This window comes from Centrocercus urophasianus, unplaced genomic scaffold, assembly GCF_019232065.1.
Source record: "Centrocercus urophasianus isolate 14NV4802_14NV808 unplaced genomic scaffold, USGS_Curo_1.0 seq_34, whole genome shotgun sequence".
Lineage (NCBI taxonomy): Eukaryota > Metazoa > Chordata > Aves > Galliformes > Phasianidae > Centrocercus > Centrocercus urophasianus.
Genome location: NW_024884911.1, coordinates 148,135 through 171,760, shown reverse-complemented (window position 1 = coordinate 171,760; position 23,626 = coordinate 148,135). Strand labels below are relative to the sequence as shown.

Below are 23,626 nucleotides of genomic sequence, written 5' to 3'. Positions count from 1 at the left end.
CATCCGTCCCAGGCTGCCAGCATCAGAGGAGCCTTTCCTCTAACAGATATGAGCACCACCAATCTCAACCAGAATTATCCCCAACTCCACCTCCACCTCAAAAGCCATTTAGAGTTTTATTTGAAAAAACGCATTCCTTTCAATAGCAGGAAACAACCTGCTGTCATTTTTTGTGACAGAGGAACTGCTGTCCCGAATGAGGGCTGCACATTCACCAGCACAATGGAGGGAGTGGGGATGCTGAGCTTCCTCACAGTCTGGCAGCTTTCTGTGCTCAAAACCAGAAGTCAGAATACCAACTCTTAACATAACCTGACTGGCACTGGGTCCCACAGAGAGAAACCTGCCAACAACCACACAGGCATTTAAATCCAGCAGAATAACTTTATTTGCCAGGGCAAATACAGCCAAGCAGGGACTCCAGAGTTGCCTGGCAAAAGTGAGCACTACGATTTGTCTGTAAATGTTCTGTTGATGGCTTAAGGATACACGCTTCATAGCTAGTGTTCACGTTAATTGATTTCTTGGCTTGAGATTGGAAGTTAAATACATTCAGAGTGGCTCCAGTCAGAGCACTGCTCCCAGGTACCTGACTGCAACTCACTGAGGAGTTAATTACAGTTACCTGATTCATGTGAAAACTAAGCAGTGATGCTCTGCAAATCCCCTCCTCTCTCCAATGCAGCTGCATGGAGCCTTTCATCAAGGGACACAGGAGGACGACGTTCAATGATCCTTTGGGCCTCGCAGTAAAACCAGTAACTAAAACACGCAGCAGCCAAAGGCAGCACGGACTGCACGTCCCCAGCATGTTCCCACTCTGCCAGTCCCAGAGTGATGAAGGACCAGCCATTGTGCCAGCACAGCCCAGAGCTGGTGCTTTGTGCTGGCAGCTGGATGCCACACACCCTGCCTGGAGAAAGGCGAAAGCTTGCTTAATCTCATCTAGATGTTTTCTTTTTTTAATGTATGTAAATACAAACAAGATGCAGCTGTTGCACTCGGTGCTAGGCTGGCTCTCCCGTGCTGCTTGCCTGGCAGTCTGCGTTTGGGAGATTCTTGCGTTTTCTTATCTGCACATCTTCATCCTGAAGGAGCAAAAAGGCACAGTCTCATTTTTCAGCATCATCTTTGAGCTGGTTAAAATCTGCCCTCTGTTCCTCTGTCTCTTTTTTGTCCACCAACCATTACCCACCAGAGATCAGCCCAGCAAACAAAACCCTTCACACCATCACTCCAGCTCCCTCCTCACAACACCGCAGCCCTCTCACATCCTCAGACTGGCAGCTGCCCAAACCATTCACACGCTCCCACTGGAAAGCTCTCGCTCCAACACAACAGGCAGCTTCAGCTTTCAAGCCTGCCAGCTGCTCAACCTGGAGTAAGGAGACATCTCTGTGAGGGAGCTCTGCTGCTCGGGCTACAGACAGCACCACGAGAAGTGAGGCTGCACGACAGGTTTTCCCCAGGGTGGATCTGAGCTCCCACACCATCAATAACTGAGGTGTAAGGCACCTCTGGAAGATACAGTATGATTTCCTACTCATACAGCGCTAACTTTAATGCAGATCAGGTCGTTCAGAGCCTTATTTACTTTTCGGGAGGGTATCTGCAAGGATGGAGTTTTCAGCATCTCACACTCATCTGCACACCCCTTGCAATACACGGGTGTGCTTACTGTGCAGTGTCCTTGTATTGAGTCAAGACTTCCCTGACTGCAAGCCCTGTCTGCCACCTCTTTTTCCTGAGCATCTGGGACACCTTCTCAGTAGCACTCAGCTACAGGTAGCAGAAGACAGCAGATGCCCTCTTTGCCTCCTCTCCTCCAAGCTGGAGAAAGCAGCATCCCCAGTCATCCTGACTCTTCTAGCTCATGCCAGCAAAGATGCAGCAACAGCCCATTTCCAGGGCACTTCGTACCGAGTCAGTTTCGTCTTCAGCCTGGTTCCGTATGAAATGAATATAATCATCCTTCTGGTTGTCCAGAACTTCTTCCTCGTACTCAGTCTGGTAGTCTGACTCATCTAAAGAGAGAGGAGAGAAAAAAACACGGGTTTAAGCAGCATTCAGAGAGGCAGAGAAAGTGGAAGAGGAATGAAGGATAGCTGCCTCTGAGCAGCAGAGCAGCACGCGGTGACTGCCAGCCAGTTCTGAGCAGCTCAGTGAGCTCAGCTGCTCGAACATCCGTCAGCTCTCCAGCCTGACCACAGCACGTCCTGTGCATGAGCTGCTGGCCTGCAGCCCTCCAGAATCTAAAGAGCCTGGAGCAGGAGCAGTGAGATCCAAACTGCCTCTGCCAGTTCGGTGGGCACTGGCTGATGGGACCAAGCACAGTCAATGGGAGATGCTCCCACTTCCTGGTGAGTGCTCCCCATGGGGGACTTGCTATCTCTCCGCGCTCACTCCACACCTGTAGAATGCCTCCAAAGACACACCTCAGAGCTACAAGCCCTCCCTCTCCTGGACATGCTGTCACCGACTCACTGGCAACACAGACTTGCAAGCACAGGACCAGCTCTTCGTGTTGCCAACCCCTTACCACCACAGAGATGATAATTACAGATCTCACAGCCTCTGCTCCACAGGGAACAGTGACATTTACACTCCCTCCTTCCCGCAGGGCACAATTGTGCCTCTCTCTCGTGATCCAGCAGATGAACATCATCGAGGGAAGCTCAAAAACCTGACCAGTGCCTTCACCTGACCTTAAGCAGCATTGCTGTTATTCAGACCTGAGCAGCAGCTCTTGTGCCTGAGTTAAAAACAAGATGATGCGGCCCTGTCCCCAAAAACGCTGCCACTTTTCATGCGTTCTTGTTGGCCTTTGCTGCTGCTTTCCCCTTTTCAACTCATTCCCCTCCTATGCCGCGCTGTGGTTGTGGAACAGCTTCCATGCTGAAGCCAAATGAAACACGTTGCAAAGGAAAACCTTCCATTTGCACAGTTCACAATTGAGTTGTTGAGGCACTCAGTTATTCAGAAGGCAATTTAATGCATTAAAATGGCAGTTTTCACACTAAGCTTTGTGCCACTGTCATGAATTCAGGTGCGCTTTGAGCTGCTTTTTCACTTTTTCAGCTCAGCACTGAGACAAGTGGCTCGTATTTAAACTGGATTCTTGATTTAAGTATTTCTTTGGGGAACAGTCAATAGCATCTGCTCCGCGCTGAAGACAACAGCACAGTCTGTTCCACAGCATTTCCTTCTAACACGACAAACCACAACCAACTGCTAGATCATTAGAATGAAAGGCATTTGGCCATTTTTTTTTTCCTGTGGATCAGAGAATCTTCGTGAGCTCAAACTGAAAACACTGCTGATAACCTTTGATAAAAACCCACTGGAGAAACAGACATTCCCCTGAACAACAACAGACAGCACAAACAATACTTGTGGTTTTACAGCTCCACTAAAACTGATGGAATCAAGCCCCAGTCTGTATTTTCCAAACACTGTTCAGCATTCAGCAGGACTTCATGTGGAGACTAAGGAAGAAGACAGGCCCTGTCCCTTCCCACCCCCTCACGCTGTGTCTGACACCTGAGGACAGGAGTTGTCCCCCTCTCAGACATCATCCATTGCCCCTTTTGAGACTGAACCTGGGGCTCAGGAGGTGACTGCTCCTGCTCTGACTGGCTCTGCCTGTTCACACCACCCAGGAGCACCCAGTGGGACCATGGCTTCACTGCCCTTCAGTGCACCAAACACTTCAGTTCCAAATGACCTGAAGTTATCAGGCAGAGAATAGACAGACATGGGCAAGGCTGTCACAACAGCAAGCAATTGCTGATATTTATTCTATTTAAAGGACTCAGTAGCAGGCTGGCTGCTGCCATCACCAAAAGGTGATGATCCTGACCTCACAGAGCCAACAAAGAGGTTGCACTCTAATGGCCCCAGACCTACCATCACTGGGGCACCATGCACACATGGAAAGGCAGCACACCACATGTGAAGAAAAAGAGCACTGCGTGGCTGTTTCAATAACCCACACAGGCTTCAATGTAAATTTGGGGGAATCCGGCAGCTCATCCCAATGCAGGGTACATTACTGCTTTTTGATATAAGTACTTTTTTTTAAGGAGCAAAGATGCAGAGGGCAACCTAGAGCCTGATAACTGCCTTCCCTGAGGCATTTTGGGACGTCTCCTGCTTCAGCTGTATTGCAGAACCAGGCATTTCAAACCGAGAGCAGGGTTTCTTTCTCCCCAGGTATTTCTCCCACGTGGCTGCTGCTGTTACAGGACGTGCTCTCATTCCGTCACTGCACGCAGTGAGCGTGCTACCTTACCTCACCCCAGGAAACGTGGCTATGGGGCTGGCCTGAAGCGTTACTGCTTTGGAAAATGAGCAATGAAAGCTGCTGTGGGAGATGCTTGGCAGCCCATGCGACTCCGTCCTCAGAAAACCTCTGCAGGTGGGAGCGCAACCACGGCCACGGCTCAGCCCCTGTGCTCTGCTGGCCAAGGCTCTGTAAAATGCGAGTACAGAAAAGTCCCAATCAAGTAAGTGCTCCTCTGAGGCGTTGTGATGCTGAACAAACACAGCCACACCTACTGCTGTGTCTCAGCTGTGACAACAAGCTGCTGTTCTGTGCGTGCTTTTCCACGTGCTCGCAGTGCATGGACACCTCTGGGTCCCACGCAGGGCTTCCCGTGGCTTCCCCAGCTCACCTCCTCCTGATGGACCATCTCCTTTACTTCCTCCACTGCTTTTTAAACTGCTTTAATCATTTTCCTCAGTTTGCTCAAGGGTGAAAACTTCACATCATTCCAATGACTACAAAGTGCAGTGGAAGGGGAGAAGTGGCAGCAAAAAGGGTGAAGAGTCCCTGACCAGCAAAGCCTCCAGATCTAAAGCAGTATCTTCCTCAGAGAAAAGGCATTGAAGTTTCTTCTTTCTTTAGAACAGAAGATCTTTCTTTAGAACAGAATTGTTGACAGAATTCCTTTATCCAGCCTAAGACCTGCTGTATGCTGCCAGGATAGGCCAGGCCTGCCTGAATCCCTGAGGACTGAGATCCCAGTCAGGAAAAGGCTGAAACTAGGTGATCTTCAGGGTCCCTTCCAGTCCAATCCAGTCCAAATCAATACAAGCCATTCTGCAGTTGTAGAAAGAAAACCCAATTGCACCTTGTCTGCCAGTGGCAGTTCCCACCCAGGCTCCCAGGAAGCACAGGACAGCAGCAGCAAACCCCAAGGCTCAGGGCAGCACATGCACAGAACTGCCCACAGCCACTGGGGAGGCAGCCGCTCTGCCTCTGAGCTGCAGGACATTGCCTTGGGCACCAGGCAGTGCCACGCTCACAGGGACACCCTCACACCCCCAAAAGCCAGGCAGGGTTCCTTCAGGGAGCACATGATGTCCATAACATAAACACAGAACGTCCTTCCACACCTGCTGCCACATGCACAGCTCCCCATGCCATCCTCCCTCTACTATGGGGTTTGCAATCAACAGATCCCACTGTGAGGACCACATGGCAACAGCCCCTTGTGTCCCAAATACCCCAAGCATAGCTCCTTGGTTAGGCCAAAATTTGCCACGTCTGCTTTTCATTACTCACATTTAATGACTTCACCCAGCAAAAAGGAAACCTTCCTAACAGGGCCAACAACCCAACTCTAAGTGGAAGCCCATCCCCACAGCTCTCAGTGCTGATGCCTTCAATAACCACATGACATGAACTCTTCAACCTTACAGCACCTGCTTCAGACACTGCATTAATATTTTCTTCATCAGACATACGATTGCAATTAGCATTTCAAATTACCAGGGGGACATCTCTACAAGCAGTCACAGATGGAAGGACTGCTAACTTTAGATTTTTCTCTGCAAGAGCAAGAATCAGGAGGAAAGGGAGAGACTGATTATAAAAAGCTCCAGCCCTGGTGAAACACTCAGAGATTTTGGGCTCTGGAGCCTGATGCTGTTAAGTTAGCCCTGGGTTCTGGTTCTGTGTGCTCTGCAGTGCACATCTGAGGCTCAAAGCACTCAGGACTCACCATGTAAAAACGCAGGGCCATTATCTGTTCCTCATTAGCCCATCAGTGCTCCCCTAATAGGGGCGTGCATATGGCAGCTGAGCCCATGAGTCACTCTGGGTCTGATTCAAGGCAGCACGAAGCAGCCTTGCTTTAAGCCGCCCTCCTCCTTTTTCTAAAGGACACAGACCAAAGAGTGAAGCCAGCAGGGCAAACAGGCAGCACAAGGAGGAACAGAAGTCTGTCTTTGCACAAGTTGACACGTGTTGGTCAAATGAGGGTAACTGGAATAGGGCACGCGTCCACCAGGAACCCACACATCTCTGGACTCACCGTCAGCCACGGCAGCTTTCACTGGCTCAATCCTGGACACAATTTCTGCCAGATCCGTGAAAGAGGTGCTGGGATAGGTCACATTCTGAAACACAGCATTAAGGTTCAGGTATGTTAGCAACTGTCCACAGAATACCCAATTCAAGACCGTGCATAAGTGATACTGAACAAAGTTCCAGACATACATCTGCCATGATTCCCCCCTCATTACTCACTGGTAATTCACTGGACAGTGACCCTGCAGCAGAGCTGTGCTGCAGATGGGCTTCCCAAGGGCAAGCAGGCGTGGGGACAAGGTACAACCAGCCCTTCTCCATCCATGCAGTATGAAACCTCACTAAAAATGTAGGAAACTGTCACGGTTCTCTGTGACAGAAACTATACAAAGGGCTACAAAGACAAGAACTGGAAGGTCTGGGCTCTGCAACAGACAGTGCTCCTGGTACTTGGTTGTTCACCACCACTCTGTGTTACTCTGTCAAAGGGAGCTGCTGGACCAGCTGCAGCCCCCAAACAGATTTCTCCTTCCTTAAGGAGCCTGGTGGGAAGGAGAAGGCTCTGCAGAGCCATGGGAGCAGTGCAAGCAAAGCTCAGAATGGAGGGACCAGGAGCTGGCAGGGGAGCCCAGTACTCAGGGCAATGCAGGGGCTGGAGGTGCTGCAGTGAGCAGGAGCCCAAGGTGAGAGGTCCACTTGCAGGGGGAATGCTCTGCACTGTAATTCCTCTTTGCAATAAACCCTTTCTATTTTCACTGTCTCACCCAAGCAGTGGTTTGAGCATTCTCTATTTCAAAGAGATGCCCGCTCTAGTTTCTCTTTTCATAAGACCCAGGTTAGGCATTTCAGGACCATTCTGGCCTTCCCACATCCTTGGGACGGGCACAAGGTGACCAGGTGGAAACCCAAACAGTCTTTGCCTATCTTCAAAACCAATCTGTTTCATTAGCACAACAGCAGCCTGCCCGGAGGAGAGCAGAGGTGAGGAGCTGGCAGGAGGCTCCCGAAGTCACTGTGAAGGACTGCCCACGTGCTTCCAGCTAGAGCAGCTCCCTCACACAGCGTTTTTGTGAGCAACTCTTTGCTCTTCTGGCAAAAGCATCGGCACTGTGAATCACAACACAGCCCCTGCAGGGTCACAGCAGAAGCCCATTACAGCTGCAGCAGATTGCTCTCAGTTGACCTCTAATCCATAAGCAACTTCTGATGTGATTTAGTACAGCCAGAGCAGGGTGCGGATCCGGGACAAACAGCTGCTGGCTGCAGTGGACAGAGAAAGGCCCAAACAGAATTTAAAAACAGCAGCATGGAATGAAACAGTGGTAGCTTAGGACACGCTTTTTATAATATAAAGAAGTACAGACACTCAGAATAAGGTCTGACCATTAAGGAGCCAGCAGAAGGGTGAGTCAGCCCTGCTTCCCATGAATACTCGACCTGAATGGTCCCAGCACAGAGCCTGCAGACGGCCGTTCCCCAGGATGAGAGGACAACAGCATCCATATCCTCATGTAGTGCCCACAGAGCACACGAAGCAATCACCTCAGCCTGAGATGAGGACTCACCACGCCAACACACTGAGCCCAAAGGCCTTGTGCACAGACTGGAACTGTGCTGGTGGGAAACCAGGTGACCATCCACGATCATCTGATGCCTTGTGAACTGGAATGCAATGTTGGACCACTTCCCCCAACACTTTTAAGGACAAGATCACTCTCCCATCAGTTAATGCAAGGAAAAGAAGCACCTCAGATTCATTTGAATCCTACTCTCCAACTTCCCCGATAGTATTTTCTCCTAGAAGGGAGAAAGTATTCTCTTCAGCATAATCTTTATTAAATAAGTGAGAGCATAGAGACAGTTACTATTGTCGTCTGCTGGAGTATATTTAGCTTTGACTATGAATAACATTTCAATAGACAAAACTTCCCCAAAGAGACCCAATTAGTGGTGCTGCACTGCTCTGCACTGGGAAGAACTGGGGCTGTTCACATGAACTTTATGTAAGGCTGCTGTTGTTCACGACTTCGGTATTTGCATTTTAAGGAGAGATAAATAGCAACTGAATGATGAAAGTCAGAAGTATCTAAATGCTTAAATATCCAGAGATTAAGTAAAAATTCAATGCTTGCAACATGGAATCGAGATGAAAAGCAGCCGAGCCAAACGCTCCAAGATGCTGAATGCTCCCGAAATAGCTGAAGAAGTAAAACATAGATCAAAACCTTTGCTAATGAAAGCAAGTTAAAAATATCAGCAGTTATCCCTGGAAGACAGCAGAGATAAAGGACTTAAGTGACTCTAAAGAACTAAGGAAAAAAAGCAAAGCACCCCGGTGGGAGCCTTCAGTACTTGTTATTTCGTAGAAATTAATCTACTAAAACAAAAGTCAGATTCAAACGCCTCTTTGACTCCAAGAGAGGCAGACGGCTTTCGAGGTGCTCAGAACACAGCCCAGAGCCCAGCACCAGGCCGGGGAGCAAACTGAGCTGACAGCCTACTGGTCAGCCATCCTCACACCTCTGCCTTTACCCCATTTTGGTGCCCCAGCAATCAGCGCTTCCTGCCTCGTTACAAAATGCTCACACGGAAACGCAACGCCAGGCTCTGTCTACAAGCACTGCATGACCTACTTGGCAGTGCAAGTGCCATAAAAAACAACAGGGGAGATGATGATAAATGTACAAAATCCTGCATGATGCACAGCTGTAATACTGTAACTTGACTGAAATATCAGCCTGAATGATTGCATCCCATCTCATGGGCAATTTTTAAAGAAGCCTTGGAAAGGTACATTTGTTAACAGCAGTGAAGATGTTCAAGCTTGTTACCAGCTGGTGATAAAAGTCAGAGGATGAAATAGGACACAGTCATTTCTGATGGACACGCACGGTTTTCTCTCCCTTGACTTCTTCTGCCTACTCACACACACAGCAGCACGTGCCCAGCTGAACACGGGCTCAGAGGCAGGATGGAGATCCCTCCTGCACAGCTCACGCCAACACATCTCCAAGCCCAGCTCATCTTCCCAGTGAAGGCAAGCTCTGGTACTCCTCAGGCTACTCTGATCAGCTGCTCATTTCTCATAAACCTCAGGCACCACCCTGCCCATCAGCAGGGTGGGATTAACCTGATGGTAGCAGGCATCAGCACTCGCCCCCCATCACTTGGCTTCCTCCACAGGGGCAGAGCTGAGGCTGCCATTCGCTATCCCAGCAGAGCCATTTTCATTTGTGACTCACGCACCCTACAAACACTTGTCCCTCTCGGGTGACTAATGGGGATCTAAGGGCAACAAGCCAGATGTGGGTGTCTGAAAAACTGAGCTCTGCTTCTTGTTGTTAGGCTAATGCCCATTGCTTCGAGGCTTACCCTTCCTTTCCCCTTGCTCACACCACTTCTCTTCCAGTTGAAGTGCTCAGCCACTGATATCTGGAAGAGCTGCAAGCTCTTAATGTCATTTTTCACCTCTACTGACTCTCCTTGCTGAAGCTTACTACACTTACAATGCATTTTGGCAATCACTTATGATACTACTGCTAATTTCCCTATCTCTAAAAGACAATAAAGAAGAATTACTGGGTAAAACATGAAGCCTTTGTAGAACTTGGGTTTTAAATCAGAGGAATTCAAAGGAAGTGAGGATAATAAGCCAATATATTATAATGTAGTTCCCAAGTCCTCAAAAAGCTGGTAACAGTTTTCAGGCAGCCCACAGTTACTGCAACAGCTCTAGAGGCAGAATTCAATCCTGGAATTACAAACCCAAGAGCAATGCCTGAAATCAATACCAGTGATCCCAATTCACATCCTGTGCAACCAGCACTGGACAGCTGGTGGGAAAGCTGCTGCCTCAGCAGGGCAGTTTCCAGTACCAAGAACAATAACCAGGCACAACCTGAAGTTTGCTAACAAGAATAAATGAAAAAGTGATTCTTAAGGGATTACTTGTGCCTACTCAACACGACTCTGAGATGTGCATCCATGCCATAGGTACAATGTGGCCCTGCACACACCATCCTTCTGCCCCAGCCCCTGCTGGGGCACAGTCACCTCTTCCACTGCAACACTCAGGGCAGGAAGCAACTCCTCCAGCAGCATTTGGTGCCTGCATGCTACTGACCCACACCAGAAGGGAGGAGAGGAGGTGGACATATCCACATACAGAGCTGTGTGTCATAGAAGGCGCTGGTTATGGGGTGAGCAGCCTCCTTCCTTCCAGTATTTTTGTGTTGTGAATACTTCTGGGTTACAAAGAAAGCATCAGTAATCTGCCAGAACAAGACAGCAAGAGGAGAGCTGACCTACAGAGGGCTACATCCATTCTTGGAACCTCAGAGACAGTGTTATGCTTGGTGAGGATGGGGGTGGATGTCTGCATGACATAACAGGGATGGAGACTGCTGTGTGGATGCATTCCTTTGCAAATGCATCCATCAAAACCACCTGGACTCAGGTGGAGCACACTTTGGTCACACTTGCAGCTGACGATGCAAGAAGTGCAGGATCTCATTCTCCACACCATGGCTCCAGGAAAGAAGTTTCTGAAAAACTGATCGCACCTCTTCCTGCCTGAAATACTTTTTGACTAATATGTGCACACTCACACACACACAAAACAGCACTTGAGGCAATCATTCTCCTTCATCTCCCTGACCAGTTTCTGGTGGCATCACGTAGCTCTTGCAGAGCTGTGCAATTAAACTGAACACTCACATCAGAAGTTTTGGTTTTGTAAGTCTCTTGTCTGTCTCGTAGCATCTTGTCAAGGACGCCGGTCCTGGACCAGACACCAAATACAGTTTTCGCATGCTGATATCCCACTTCCTGGGAAAAAAGAAGAATCAAAAGGTGAAAAAAGGTGAAAACAAAGTTGTAGGCAATAACAACAACAAAAAAACCCCACAAATATGATGTCACGTCCACATAAGTGCTGGAAATCCACAGGTCTGCCATAAAGGCTGGATCCAATTTTTGGTGCTTTCCAGCCTTTAGCTGTGAAGACTACTCAGCCCAACAATCAGTGGGATCAATTAAGCAAAGTGCTATTTTAATTCTTAGAAGCCAAAGGACCATTGATGTCTCCACGTAGGATGGAATGATATGCCACCTGACAGCAATTTTTTACAGCAGCAACATCAAGCATCTCAGCACATATATGCATACATCCTTCAAGCACAGCACTCCACCAACACTCACTTTGTGCTTTTTCACCTCTTGGATCAAATCTAGCAAAGAAAAGTCCCTGTGGGTTCCTGGTGCCAAGCACTCCTCAGTGAGCTACATCACACAGCACCAAGCATACAAGAGCTGGCTTGCTGGAGCAGATATAAGGCCACGTGCACAACAGCAAAGCCACACACTCCATGTTCCACTACTTTAAAAGCCTGAAGTAGCTGGCACTTGGGACAGTAACGTGGCATTGTCACTAGCAAGAAAACAACTGGAAAAACAAGCCAACTACTCCAAGTTTTGCTCTTCTTTTTTTTTCTAATCAGACAATAGGAACTGTGTTTAAGAATGAACTTGAAAGGACAGAGCAACAGGTGTTGGGAGCCCTGAATTCTATTTCCAGCTCTGGCAGCACTGTGCCTTGCAGTGCTGGAAGCAGCCCTGGCCCAGCTGCTATTGTTTCCCATCTGTTTTTTGGACAGGATTCAAAGCAGGGCAAGAACTTAGGGTGGAATTTACCTCTGATCGATTGTGGCTTATCAGCAAAGGCTGGATGTGACTGCCCAGGAGAAAGGGCCTGACAGATCTATGGCAGCCCAAGTGTCCGAAAGATCCTGAGCTTTGGGAAGTGACGTGCAGCCTGACTGCTACAGGCAGCTACAGAATAGAGATTTTGCTCCTAAAGAAGGGATTGTTGTCCTTTTGAACAAGCTGAATTGCAGCCACATGTTGCTCGTTTCTATTTTCTGTAAAACCCAAGTACACAGCTGAAATTAAAATCAACAAAACCACCAACCCACTGCCTCATAGCCTGTAGCAATAAGGGAATGCCCAGGATGCTCTGAAAGGTCAGCACAGCTTAAATCTCCCCCAGAGCCAAAGCTTTCTTTGCTGCAGTGTACGAAACAAAACCCAGGAGGGTGCTGCCCCCCCCACACCTACAGCATCGTGTGCCAAGAACTCGCTCACATAAACTGACACCTTTGACAAACTGCACTTTCCTCAAGCTTTTATTCCACTGAGAAAGAGTTGCCTGGTGTCTTCAACTCCCTGTAACGCCATCAAATTAGACAGAGAGCGAACAAGGGCTTAGCAGCTTACTGTTACTGTGGTGATGCATCCGACCTGTCTGTCTGTCAGGGTGTTTGAGGGGCCAGGAGCATCCAATGAGAGAAGAGCACTGGAATCAGGGAAGTCTTACGTCCCCCATTGGCAGACCAAGCTCTTACCCCAGAGCTGAGACATCAGACAGCCTTGGGAAAATGGTGATACTGGAGAATCAGCCCATGGCTTTGAATAGCTGCTCTTTGGTCCTAAGGACTCTCTTAAATGCAAATCTGCAGGGTTAATTGTGTTACTGATTTTGCCTAGTGTTTATAAGATAGTATTAGGGAACAATGCAGGGAGAGCAACGTGCAGCTTAATGAGTATTGTGGCTTCTCAGCACATCCACAAAACAGATCTACTTAAACAAAAACGGGCGTCTCGTCTTTTTCCCCAGACTAGAAGAGAGCAAAGCTATGCAGAAACACCTGAACGTGGAAAATACTTGCACAGCTGAAGCAAAGAAGGGAAAGACAGTAAAATAACTTCCTTGACAAGAGATAATGAGCTGAAATTGCTACCATTCCCTCAAATCAGGCAGAAATGTTTTGGTTTGCAATGCTGGATTCTGCCACCAAGACACTTCAATTGCACATTTGGAGTCGGTTCTTCCCGTGCTGATTTCCAGTTTGTAAACAAACAGAACCAAATCCCAAAGCTGCGTAACCTGGTGCCAACCCCCCATCCACTGTGTCCTTCCACTGACATTGGGGCCACTCTCCCGACACGCTATCAGGTGTAGAGGAAAGATGGATGATATGTTTTATTAATAGAAGTGTTGAAATGTGAGCCAAGTCGGATATTTCAGTATGTCGCCCTCCATTTCAATGATTCACTGCTTCCCCGTAGCCTTCTTCAAATCTTTCATGTGACAACGAGCTCCATAATCAAGGAAGAGAAATGACACTATTTGACAAACCACAACTGCCCAACGCAGCTCAGACACCAAGGAGGTTTCACCAAGCAGCTGAGTAAGAACCGTCACAGGACAGTGAGGGAACTGACCCACTTACAGGTTATTATATAATCACAATTACTAACTCAATTTCTGCTGGTAATCCAATCTCACAGTCATGATATCATTCCAAGGTATTATTTAGTGTCAATTATTCACTCGGTGCCGACTCAATTCTCTTACTCTCACGCTGCTTAGGTACTAATGAGCCGTGGACTCGTGCAGAACATCAGGGATGGGGAACTGCCCTCAGCAAGGGGCACTTACACAGATTTCATCGAACTTCCCAAAATCCAGCGTGCCGTAGCGGTCGATGGGGGGCCGGATGTACTCGCAGTAGTCGCTGCTCTTCACCATCTCCAGCTGCCGCACGCAGCACACGTAGGCGAGCCGTGTTTGGATCTCTGCCATGTTTGGCACCTGCCAACCAGGACAGACACCAGCATGATTAATTCAGCAATTTCAGAGCTCCTTCTGTATGCACCAAGTTATCTATCAGACTTAGTCCAAAAGCACGCAGAAGCCTGCTGAAGCTTCAGACGTCAGCCCCTCTGCTTCCCAAGCAGTGTGGATGGAGTGCCCACAGCCAAGAGCAGAAAGAGAACTGCCTTCAAAACACGCTTCTGCAGTGCAAGATTGAATAGAATCTTCTATTTCAAGACAGGGGTGGTAACTTAAGAGATGCGAGCTCAGCTGAGAGGGGCACAGTGGTTCTTCAACAGACCTCTACGAACCAGGGCAGAGATTTCACAGAACCACAGGCTTGCTGAGCTTGACAGACCTCTCAGTATTGCCAGGTCCAAGCCCCCTGCTCAGGCAGGGTCAGATGAGCAGGACCACATCAGCTGGGTTTTGGTGCAGCTCCACAAGTGGAGACTTCTCCACAGCCCCTCTGGACAACCCGCTCCAGAGTTCCACAGATTTAAAGAAAGGAGAGTTGTAACATTTCACTGGGCACTACTAAGAGGAGCCAAGGTCTTTTATTTCAGCAGCCACACGTTCCCACTACTTGCTGGAAGCAGCACGGCCAACTCTGCTGAGACAAAGCACGGCACTCAGCAGCTGCATTGCCTCCACAAGGGAAGCCGGGCTGCTTCTCAGGGAGACGAGAGCTTTTCAGAGAAGAGAGTAATTAGAGGAAAAAACTTGAGATTACAGGGCAGTACTCACAGTTTGTAATATTTTCCCTGACTTTGGGAAGCAAGTATTTTAATTCCAATTGCCACAAGGCAACATGTTAACTGCAGTTAGGAGAAGAAAAAAAACAGCATCCCCTTGGGGCAGCACTGCAAAGCCAGATAATTTAGGAAATGCAGAAGGATATACAATAGAGCTGGCCTGACTGCATGCAGCTAGAAAAAAAATACTCTGCAGCCCAGTGTGTATATATGAGCAGCAGTTGTAATGTTAATTAGTGCCTGCTGCTAAAACCTCCTTAGTCAGCAGCTCAGAGATGCTAGGATACAAACACTGAACTGGACAAAGTTATTACTTCGTAAGTAAAGCCTGTAAATTCTGACTTCATCAAAACTAACCACCCACCAGGAAAGGGCTCCGTGCTCTCCCAAATCCACCGCCTCTGCAGCCCACACTCCCCTCCCCAGACAGAGCTCTACCCCTCTTCTGTGATGGCCCATTTTCCTCAGTGTCACAGCACTGCCTGTCTTGCTTCATCCAAAAGCACGTGCTCAAATTCAAGAAACGATCTGATCTGCCACAGGTTCCTGAACAGTCAAGAGAAAGCTTCCTGCTCTGCCCATAAAACTAGGTGATATTGCAGTGCAGTCTGTGGTACCTTGATTTTCTCAGCAAGTGGATTCCACCTATTCCAGAGCAGCCACCAGCCAGACAAGCAGTCGCCATAGTTGGTGAGGTTGGTCTCATCCCGGCTCCCCACATCGATGGCTATCACCACCTTAGCACCCATGGACCTCGCCACATCAGCTAGTGGGGAAAAAAAGGTCACCTCAGTACACTTCCAACAGTGATGTCAACTCCAGCGCTGCACAGACACAGCTTATGTACACACTGCTCAAGAAGACAGAACCTGACATGGCGCACACCGCGAGCATCTCCTTGAGCAGCTCCAGATGTAAACGTTTGCAGCACATCTGTCACAACACCATTTCCCCACCTGCTCCACTCCAACTGTGAGATCCCAGCGCGCAGCACACAGCCCCCACTTCACTGCGGGGTGAGGCCACACCGCTGAACTCCTGGGGAACCCCATCAGTGGGGGAGGCTTTCCCCAGAAGGGCAGGCTGACCCGACTCACCCTGGCACCATTCTGGCACCAGAACCAACGTGAAGGCATCAGCAAACCTGCAAGCAGGGAGAAGAGAAGCACAGCACAAACAGCTGGTCTGGTGCAACTGGGGGCAACATGAAAGCATTCCCATGAAACAAAGATCTGGGGGACCTGGAGAGAGAACAAGCAGTCATGGCTGTAAAGAGGAGTCAGCAGTGCAGAGGTGAAACCCTGCAGAGCGAAGACAATGAAGAAAAGGAGCAGCAAAAGAAGCAGACAGCAAGGAGAGGCTGGGAGGATTTCAGTCTGCAAAAAGCTTCGGATCCAGGAGGAAGATTCATATTTAAAGTGGGAGAGAAATGAAGCAACACCTCCCACTTCAAGGTCGGTAGAAAGAGAACTAGCTGCAGCCTTTGGATATGGGCGAGAATTTAGGAAAGTGCCAAAGGAGGGGAGAGAAGGACACACACCTCACACAGTGCATTTATATTTCCTCCACACCCCCAGAGTCCAAGATAGTTGCAATTTCGAGAATAGTTATGCGTAGGAAAACCACAGCTTTGAAGAGCCAATTTATATGCTTAATTTAGATACACATTTTAATCAGATCTGTTCTGTAACTTGGATTTATATTACTGGGCTGGTTCAGTCTATTGTATCTTTTCCTCTTTGTGTCACTTGCAAATACACTTTGTGCACTTTCCAATATGTACAGGTGGAAACAGCATCTCAATTTGCAATTCATGCTTTTGCTTACAGTCACACACAGCAAAGTCAGTGGAAAACTGTGGGGGTCCACTCTGTGTTATTTCTATTTCTGTTTTTTAGGCAAACACCGCCCTGATCAGAAAATGTAGGTTGGGTTTGAACACCTAAAAGATTTAGGATGCTCAGATGTAGTCTCTAACTTGGATTTCCTCTGATCTGTACACAAAATGCAACAACACCACACATCTCTCCTATCATGGTTGCCTTCATGACTCACCTTACCTTCCAGTGCTTCCCGACCATGACAACAGCCCTGCCATAGAATGCACCCCAACTAAGCACAAGTGAATTCACACAACTTGGTCCATTCTGGGTTCCACTCTCGCTCCACATCAGCTGTCCTACACCCCAGTTCTACCTCTGCCCCACGCCAGCAGCTATCCATCCTCAGGGCACTCACTCCCCTGAACTGAAAGGCAGAGATGGGGAGCAGAATAATGCAGTTGTATGAGCTTCAACAAGAGCAGGTGCCGAGCGCTGCGCTTTGGACAGAACAGCCCCATGCTGCACTACAGGACTGGGGCAGAGCGGCTGGCAAGCTGCACGGAGGAAAAGGATCTGTGGGTATGAGCTGACAGCGGCAGCAGGTGAGCAGCAGTGTGCCCAGGTGGCCAAGAAGACCCACGGCAGCCTGCCTTGTGTCAGCTGCAGTGCAGCCAGCAGGAGCAGGAGGGCATCGTCCCTCTGTACGGCACTGGTGGGGCCGCAGCTCAGCGCTGTGCTCGGTGCTGGGCCCTCACTGCAGTGCAGACATGGAGGCCCTGCAGCGTGTCCAGAGATGGGATGGAGCTGTGAGGGGTCTGGAGCACAGGTGTGATGGGGAGAGGCTGAGGGAGCTGGGATGGGTCAGCGTGGGGAAGGGGAGCTCAGGGGAGATGGCAGTGCTCTGCTACTGCTGACAGGAGGCTGTGTGAGGTGGGGTTGGTGTCTGCTCCCAGGTAACAGCGATAGGACGAGAGATGATGGCCTCACGTTGTGCCAGGGAAGGTTCAGGTTGGGTGTTAGGAAACATTTCTTCCCTGAAAGAGCAGCCAGGCACTGGCACAGCTGCCCAGGGAGCGGTGGAGTCTCTGTCTCTGGAGGCGTTCATGGATGTGGCACTGAGGGACACGGTCAGTGGGCATGGTGGGGATTGGGTGACGGTTGGACTTGACGATCTCTTCCAACCTTGATGATTCCATCTAACCAAGACCAGCAAAACCTCTCAGGCTCTGGGCACACAGCTCAGCCACCATCCCCACCCCCTCTGGCAGCAAGGACAAAGCTGACATCTGGTGCAGGAGCCGCACGCTGGCATGGGGCTGCCCCCGCTCCACAGCTCATGCATCCCGCCAGCTCCTCCAAGACACACACTGGCATCTGATTTAACAAAACCACTGAAATACTGTTTCAATTCTACGGCTACATTACAGTTAAAACACACAGCTGGACAATAAAGAAAAAATAATGTTACTTGGCTGCTTTCAATACCAACAACCATTTACTTCCAACAGTCCTCCAGCGAGTGCTCTGATGCAGCATGTTCTACCAGTACAGTCACCAGGCTGAATAGCAAGCAATTAATACTCTTGCTTTCTCAGAATCAATTGCTATTCATGTGATACTTTTTGAAAAGGAACAAGGACTACATGCCTGAGTTAATTTCTGCTCTCTCCTTGCAGTGAGCACTATAATAAATTCAAAATGAGCTTGGAATTATGTTTTTGGCATATGAGTATCAGGAAATAGTCCATAATAGGGAACAGCCTTAATAAAGCCACAGTAACACAAACACCTAGGAAAGCAAACAGCGACTGCTGGTAACCACCATGAGATTAAAGGTGGCTGCAGTGTTGATCCTTGCTGCTTTTTTTGGAAAGCAACAACGAGAGAAACAGTCCTGCAGGCTGCAGTGTGCTCAGCAGCCTCCCCCACCCCACGTGGGCACCTACCAGGCAGGTTGTTGACGTAACCCCCATCCATCAGGAGGTGCCCGTCCTTCGGGTCGCAGAGCGGGGGCATGTACCCAGAGAGAGTCATGCTGGCACGGATGTACCTCCACAGAGAGCCTGCAGGAGAGAAACGGAGCAGCAACAGCACTCATGTGCTGCCAGAGCTGGGGCCGGCCTTGACACTCACTACAAGGATCGGAAGATGGAGGTGCTCCTGAGAATACTGTTAGGATGTGATTAAAGCAGTTTATTATATTTTATACCATAATACCGGCTAGGAAAAAAATAAAGAAAGGCCATTTGGACCCACGGCCAGGCAAAAGCCTTAGGAAACAGGGCTTTAAGGACATGTCTCGTATTCATGGTCTGTAAGGAGATGTCAGCATATGCCTGACTGCAGGGATCATCTTTAGTGCTTTGTTGAGCTTACACTGGTAAGGAAAGGAAAAGGCTTCTCCCAGGGAGAAAGGAATAGGAAGAATAAGTAGATTAAGTGCAGCTAAAGCCATTATGTTCCACAAAGATACACAGAAAACAGGCTTTCAGCAGCAGCTGAACATAAAAAATACGGATTGCAGAAGCCCAGGAATTCTGCTTGCCCTGCTCTGCAAGAAGCAAACATCTCCATTTCACCACCACGTATTGGCACCAGGTTCAGATCTTATCTTTGCTGAGCACATTTCTGTTAACAGTGCTGTAAAGAAGAAAGTTGACATCTTTTAAGCTGTTATAAACAAAGCTTAATCAAGTAGAAATTGATTGGCTCTGTTTCCTGTAAGACATTCTGCTTTAAGGTTCTTATTTACTGATTTCTCTTCATAACATTTGCAACAGCTGAATTTGGATGATGCTGCATTTCCAAAGATGCTTGAGTCGTGTCTGAGAGCTGAAGCTTTAAAATATCAAAAATAAACAAGAACTGAAGTGTTGGCTCACTTCTCAGTAATTAACTACTCAGTGTTTCAAACAAACAACTCTTCCCAGTAAACCAGCAATTGACTTTTTGTTTTTTTAAAATACATAATGGTTCTTGCTCTAATTATAACCCAAGCATTCCTACTGCTTAGCACAGGTCAATACTGTCAGCCTTGTGTCTTATTAGCAGCAGCTTTAGGTGAGTTGGAACTTCACTGGCCTAACCTGCTGTGGAACTGGAAAAGAATAACCTCTACAGAAGGTAAACCCCCTCCTGTGTGCCTCAGCCCCCTTGGGTTAGCCCCTCTTAGCCCCCCTTGGTTGTCCTTCGCTGCCAATGCCCCAGGGTTCAGTGTGGTTTCATGGCTCCGTGGCCAACATCTGGGCTGCAGGAAGGGACAACCCTACTGAAGGGCAGCCAGCACAAAAGATAGAACATCACAGACGTGGCAGCAGAAACCTCTCCTCTACCCACAGAAATATCTGGGGCACCTGGAAGGCTTGAAGCATCTTCACTGATGCCTGACTCACTGCACCATTACCCTAAATAGCCAGACAAAAGCTAAAGCAAATATCCCACAGGGCTGCCACCATATCCTGACAGCAGAGCAGACAGCTCAGATCTTTCTCCTCTGGTTAGTCACTGTAAACTGAATTAATTTTCCACCAGAGAAATAAAGAGGACTGGACACAAACGACAGCCTAACCCAGCTTCTGCTTCAGGCACCGGAGGCCTCTTTATTGGGAATACATCTTCATTTATGGAGAATTTGAATCTTAAATTGCTTTGGTTGCATTCATTCCGATTTATTGTTAATACACCTGCACTTCACAGAATGTTTTAAGGACACAGAATGGCACCAGCGGACCCATTTGCTCTCTAAACAGTGAATTCAGCATCTCAGTTCATTTCTTCCCCACAGCTCTGTTCCTTGTTATGTGTACAACCACAGTTTGGTGCTCAGCAAATAACAGAGGAGGGAGAAACAAAAGGAAAGAAAAATGTAAAGGGGCAGAGAGCTGCAGGGGCAAGGGCTGATGCTGAAGTGCCCCACCATTCCCACACACTGCAGCAGGAGCAGCTGCCTGCACACTCACCATCAGTGTGGACCCTCATTGCTGAGGCAGTGATGTCAGTTGTGATCGTGAAGTAAGGAATCCACAGATCCTGCAACACAGGAGAGCCTAATGTCACTGAATCTGCACCTCTGCACGTAAACTAAAACCAGTGCCTAACACAGAAACCAAAGTGACAGCGTTGGTATCCTGACAGAGCTGAGACAAATGTCTGGAGAAACCCCATCAGTGCTGTGCTTACGCTCATCAGTTTGTTTCCTACTCAAATACCTCATGCAGAACCAAAGCAGAAAAAAAACATTTTTTTTCCTTCTGGACCAAGTATTTTTCACTATCTTCCACACTTCACTTCCTGAAATCCCAGAACCCAAGAGACAAAAAGAGGTTCAGGACATAAGACTGGGTCCTCTGAGCAATCTTCTTCCAGACTACATGGCTTGCAAGTTGTACTGCATGGTGGTGAAGCAAGGGGACATTTCAGCAGAGGATGCAGAGCAGTACTGCTGAGACCCAGAGCTGCCTGGAGTCCAAGGCAGCACTAAGCTTGCAGCATGACCTACAGGAACATCCTGCAAGGCTGATCTTCAAGATGACCCCAGAAGTTTCTTGAGATATTGCAGGGTAAAATAGCAGCAAAGTGTGGAGCATAACCTACCTAATAAACAGGATAACACATGAAAAGAATGGCCTAGCCAAGTCCTTCACACGTTTATTAAACACAGGCAAGACAAAAATCAACAAGCTTTGTTCCTTGGAGGTGAGCTCTCATTGGTTTTTATGCTTGTGCTCATATCTCACTGCTGGGAAACCTGAATGGGAGGGCAGCTTCCTGCTCTCAGACCACAGCACTGAGCCTCCTCTGGCACAGCTTCAATGGAACCAAAGCCAAGCAAGGGTTTGGACTGCAGCTATCAGTACAAGCTGAGCAGTGCTCCCTCTTTGGTATTTGTGGTGCATGTTTTGGTGCTGTCCCAGAGGAAAGGCTCAACTGTCAAGCAATTTTGTTGTGTTTGGTTTTTTTCCTTCTCCTGGTGAGTTCACTCCCTCAAGCAGCTCTGCAAAGACGCTGGAACTGGGCAGGACTAGCAGATGCTGCTCAAGTATTACAACCCATCTGCTGCAAATGCCATGGGAGGCAGGATGCACAAAGTGTGGCTACAAGAGCATTGGGGGACCTCTCCACACTGAAGATATTCTGATGATCACAGACCTCAGAGCATTTTAAGCAAAGATACAGGAACAGGGAAAGAAGCCTATGTTACGCCTCCTTCCATATTCATGCAAACGCCTGCATGAAGGAGATGAAACCAAGACCTATCATGCAGTCATAACGTTGGCATTTCTTACACAGCTTCATTTGTTCAGGAGAAGGAACACTATCCAATTCTGAAACAAGACTTGAGGAAAACTTGCTTTCCTGATTCCTCAGACCTGAGCCTGCAGCTGAGATGGTCTGCAAGAGCATTCCGTGTGCCTGGCATGAGGGACAAAAGCCCCAGAGCCAGGTACCCTGCTGCACAAAACCACAGCATGGCTGAGGCTGGAGGCACCTCTGGGTCCACCTGGTCCCACCTGCCCCAGCACAGACACCCAGAGATGGGGCCCAGACCACATCCAGAAGCTTTGGAAGGTGTCCAAGGAGAAGACCCCACAGAGCTCTGCCGTACGCGCTTCAATTTGACACCTCAACTCTTCCCAAAGGAACACTGCAGCTAGCAGCTGAAGAGCTAAGGCTCTGAATTGAGGCTAGAGAGCTTGTTGCTCTTCAAGTGAAGCTTCTGGGTCCCTACGTGAAAGGATGATTCCTATCCCACCACCAGCACCCTGCAGCCTGCCTGGATGCCGGGCTTCTGCATGACTTGTTTCAATGGCAGATGAGGAGCATCTCCTGCAGATGTCAGCACTCTTACCACAGCAAAGACTGCCTCCCTCCACCAGGGGTGGGTAGTTTCAGAGTAACAGTAGCTGTGTACTTTGCTTATATCTTTCGTGGGCCCTGCCTGGCTTTCTGTTTGTGCTTTCCTGACAGTTTCTGGTCTCTTCTTCCAGAGCCTTTGGCTGACACCTCTAGTGGCAACCATGGGGGCTGCTGTAACCAGGGCTCCACAGACAGCTCTGCTGGGATCCCAAGACATCTATTAACAAGAGCTGAGAGAGAGCAAGTGCTGGAGAAAATGAAAACCTCCCTTTCAATGACAGAAATAACAGTTCTGTGTAAGAGGTTACATGCCCTGGCCGTAATGTGGAGTAGAGATGAGGGCATGCGGGAGAAATGCAGGATGCACCTCAGTGCAGGATAAGTGAAAAGGCTCCACTTCTTAATTCTAAGCTCTTACCAGGGCACAAGGGTCAGCACCCAACATATCTCTATGGGCAGAAACTTCTCAGGTTCTGCTGTGTCCAACAAGAACACGGCTGGGATGGAGCCAAGCACCAAGCAGAACCTAGGTTGCTAGGGCTGTAATCAACTCTTGCTAATGTTTATTTCTGGTTGGAAATCATCAGAAACACTCCAACTATTGAAGAAGTACAGAAATTTGGAGTCTGGGACACCTTAAAATAATGCTTAAGAACACATTTCTTCAATGCTTAATGCTTTTTAATTTAGTTTTTGTCGTTTTATAAATTACCCTTTACACTTAGGCAGCTTTCAGCTTCTGTCTTTCCACTGATGTGCCTGGCTAACCAGCACTGACAGTATGAATTGCAATTTAGAGGTAAATGCCTCCTTCCTTGCAGGGGCACACATCTCCCTCTATCAGCTGGAAGACATCCACGGTCACAGCCTGAAGGGTTTGCCCTGTGGCACTGCACTCAGAGGTGATGCTATGTATGCCTCAGAGCTGGATTCCTCTTGGACAAACTTCCCTTCCTATGACCACAAGGTTAGGACAAATCACAGAATTACAGCTGTAATACATAAAAATCATAAGGTAGGGAAGAAATCACTGCACCTCAAAGGCAAGTACAACAAATTGACTGCAACGATGGTAGTAAACCACGGGGAGCAAGAACCAGCCAAGCTCAGGAGGCATTCCTCCTTTTGCCATTCACTTCTCCTCAGTGCTCCACGGCTCCTCCAGAGCCCCACGGCTCACACTGCAGCACACCATGCCATAATGCACACCAGGTTAACTGGGAGA

General features: G+C 48.6%; 1 protein-coding gene across 2 annotated transcripts in view; it reads right to left on the bottom strand.

The window, feature by feature from the left end:
- Positions 1-364: 364 nt before the first annotated feature.
- The window catches only part of PNPLA7 (patatin like phospholipase domain containing 7), a 116,295-nt gene continuing 93,033 nt past the window's right edge, over positions 365-23,626 (bottom strand). For both annotated transcript variants that reach the window (XM_042830550.1, XM_042830551.1), the window contains exons 29-36: positions 20,505-20,574; positions 18,492-18,608; positions 15,340-15,488; positions 13,812-13,964; positions 11,030-11,140; positions 6,318-6,402; positions 1,921-2,024; positions 365-1,088 (exon numbers count right to left, since the gene is read on the bottom strand). In XM_042830550.1, the coding sequence (XP_042686484.1) occupies positions 1,008-1,088; positions 1,921-2,024; positions 6,318-6,402; positions 11,030-11,140; positions 13,812-13,964; positions 15,340-15,488; positions 18,492-18,608; positions 20,505-20,574 (870 nt within the window). In that variant the 3' untranslated portion in view covers positions 365-1,007. The remainder of the gene's footprint in view (positions 1,089-1,920; positions 2,025-6,317; positions 6,403-11,029; positions 11,141-13,811; positions 13,965-15,339; positions 15,489-18,491; positions 18,609-20,504; positions 20,575-23,626) is intronic.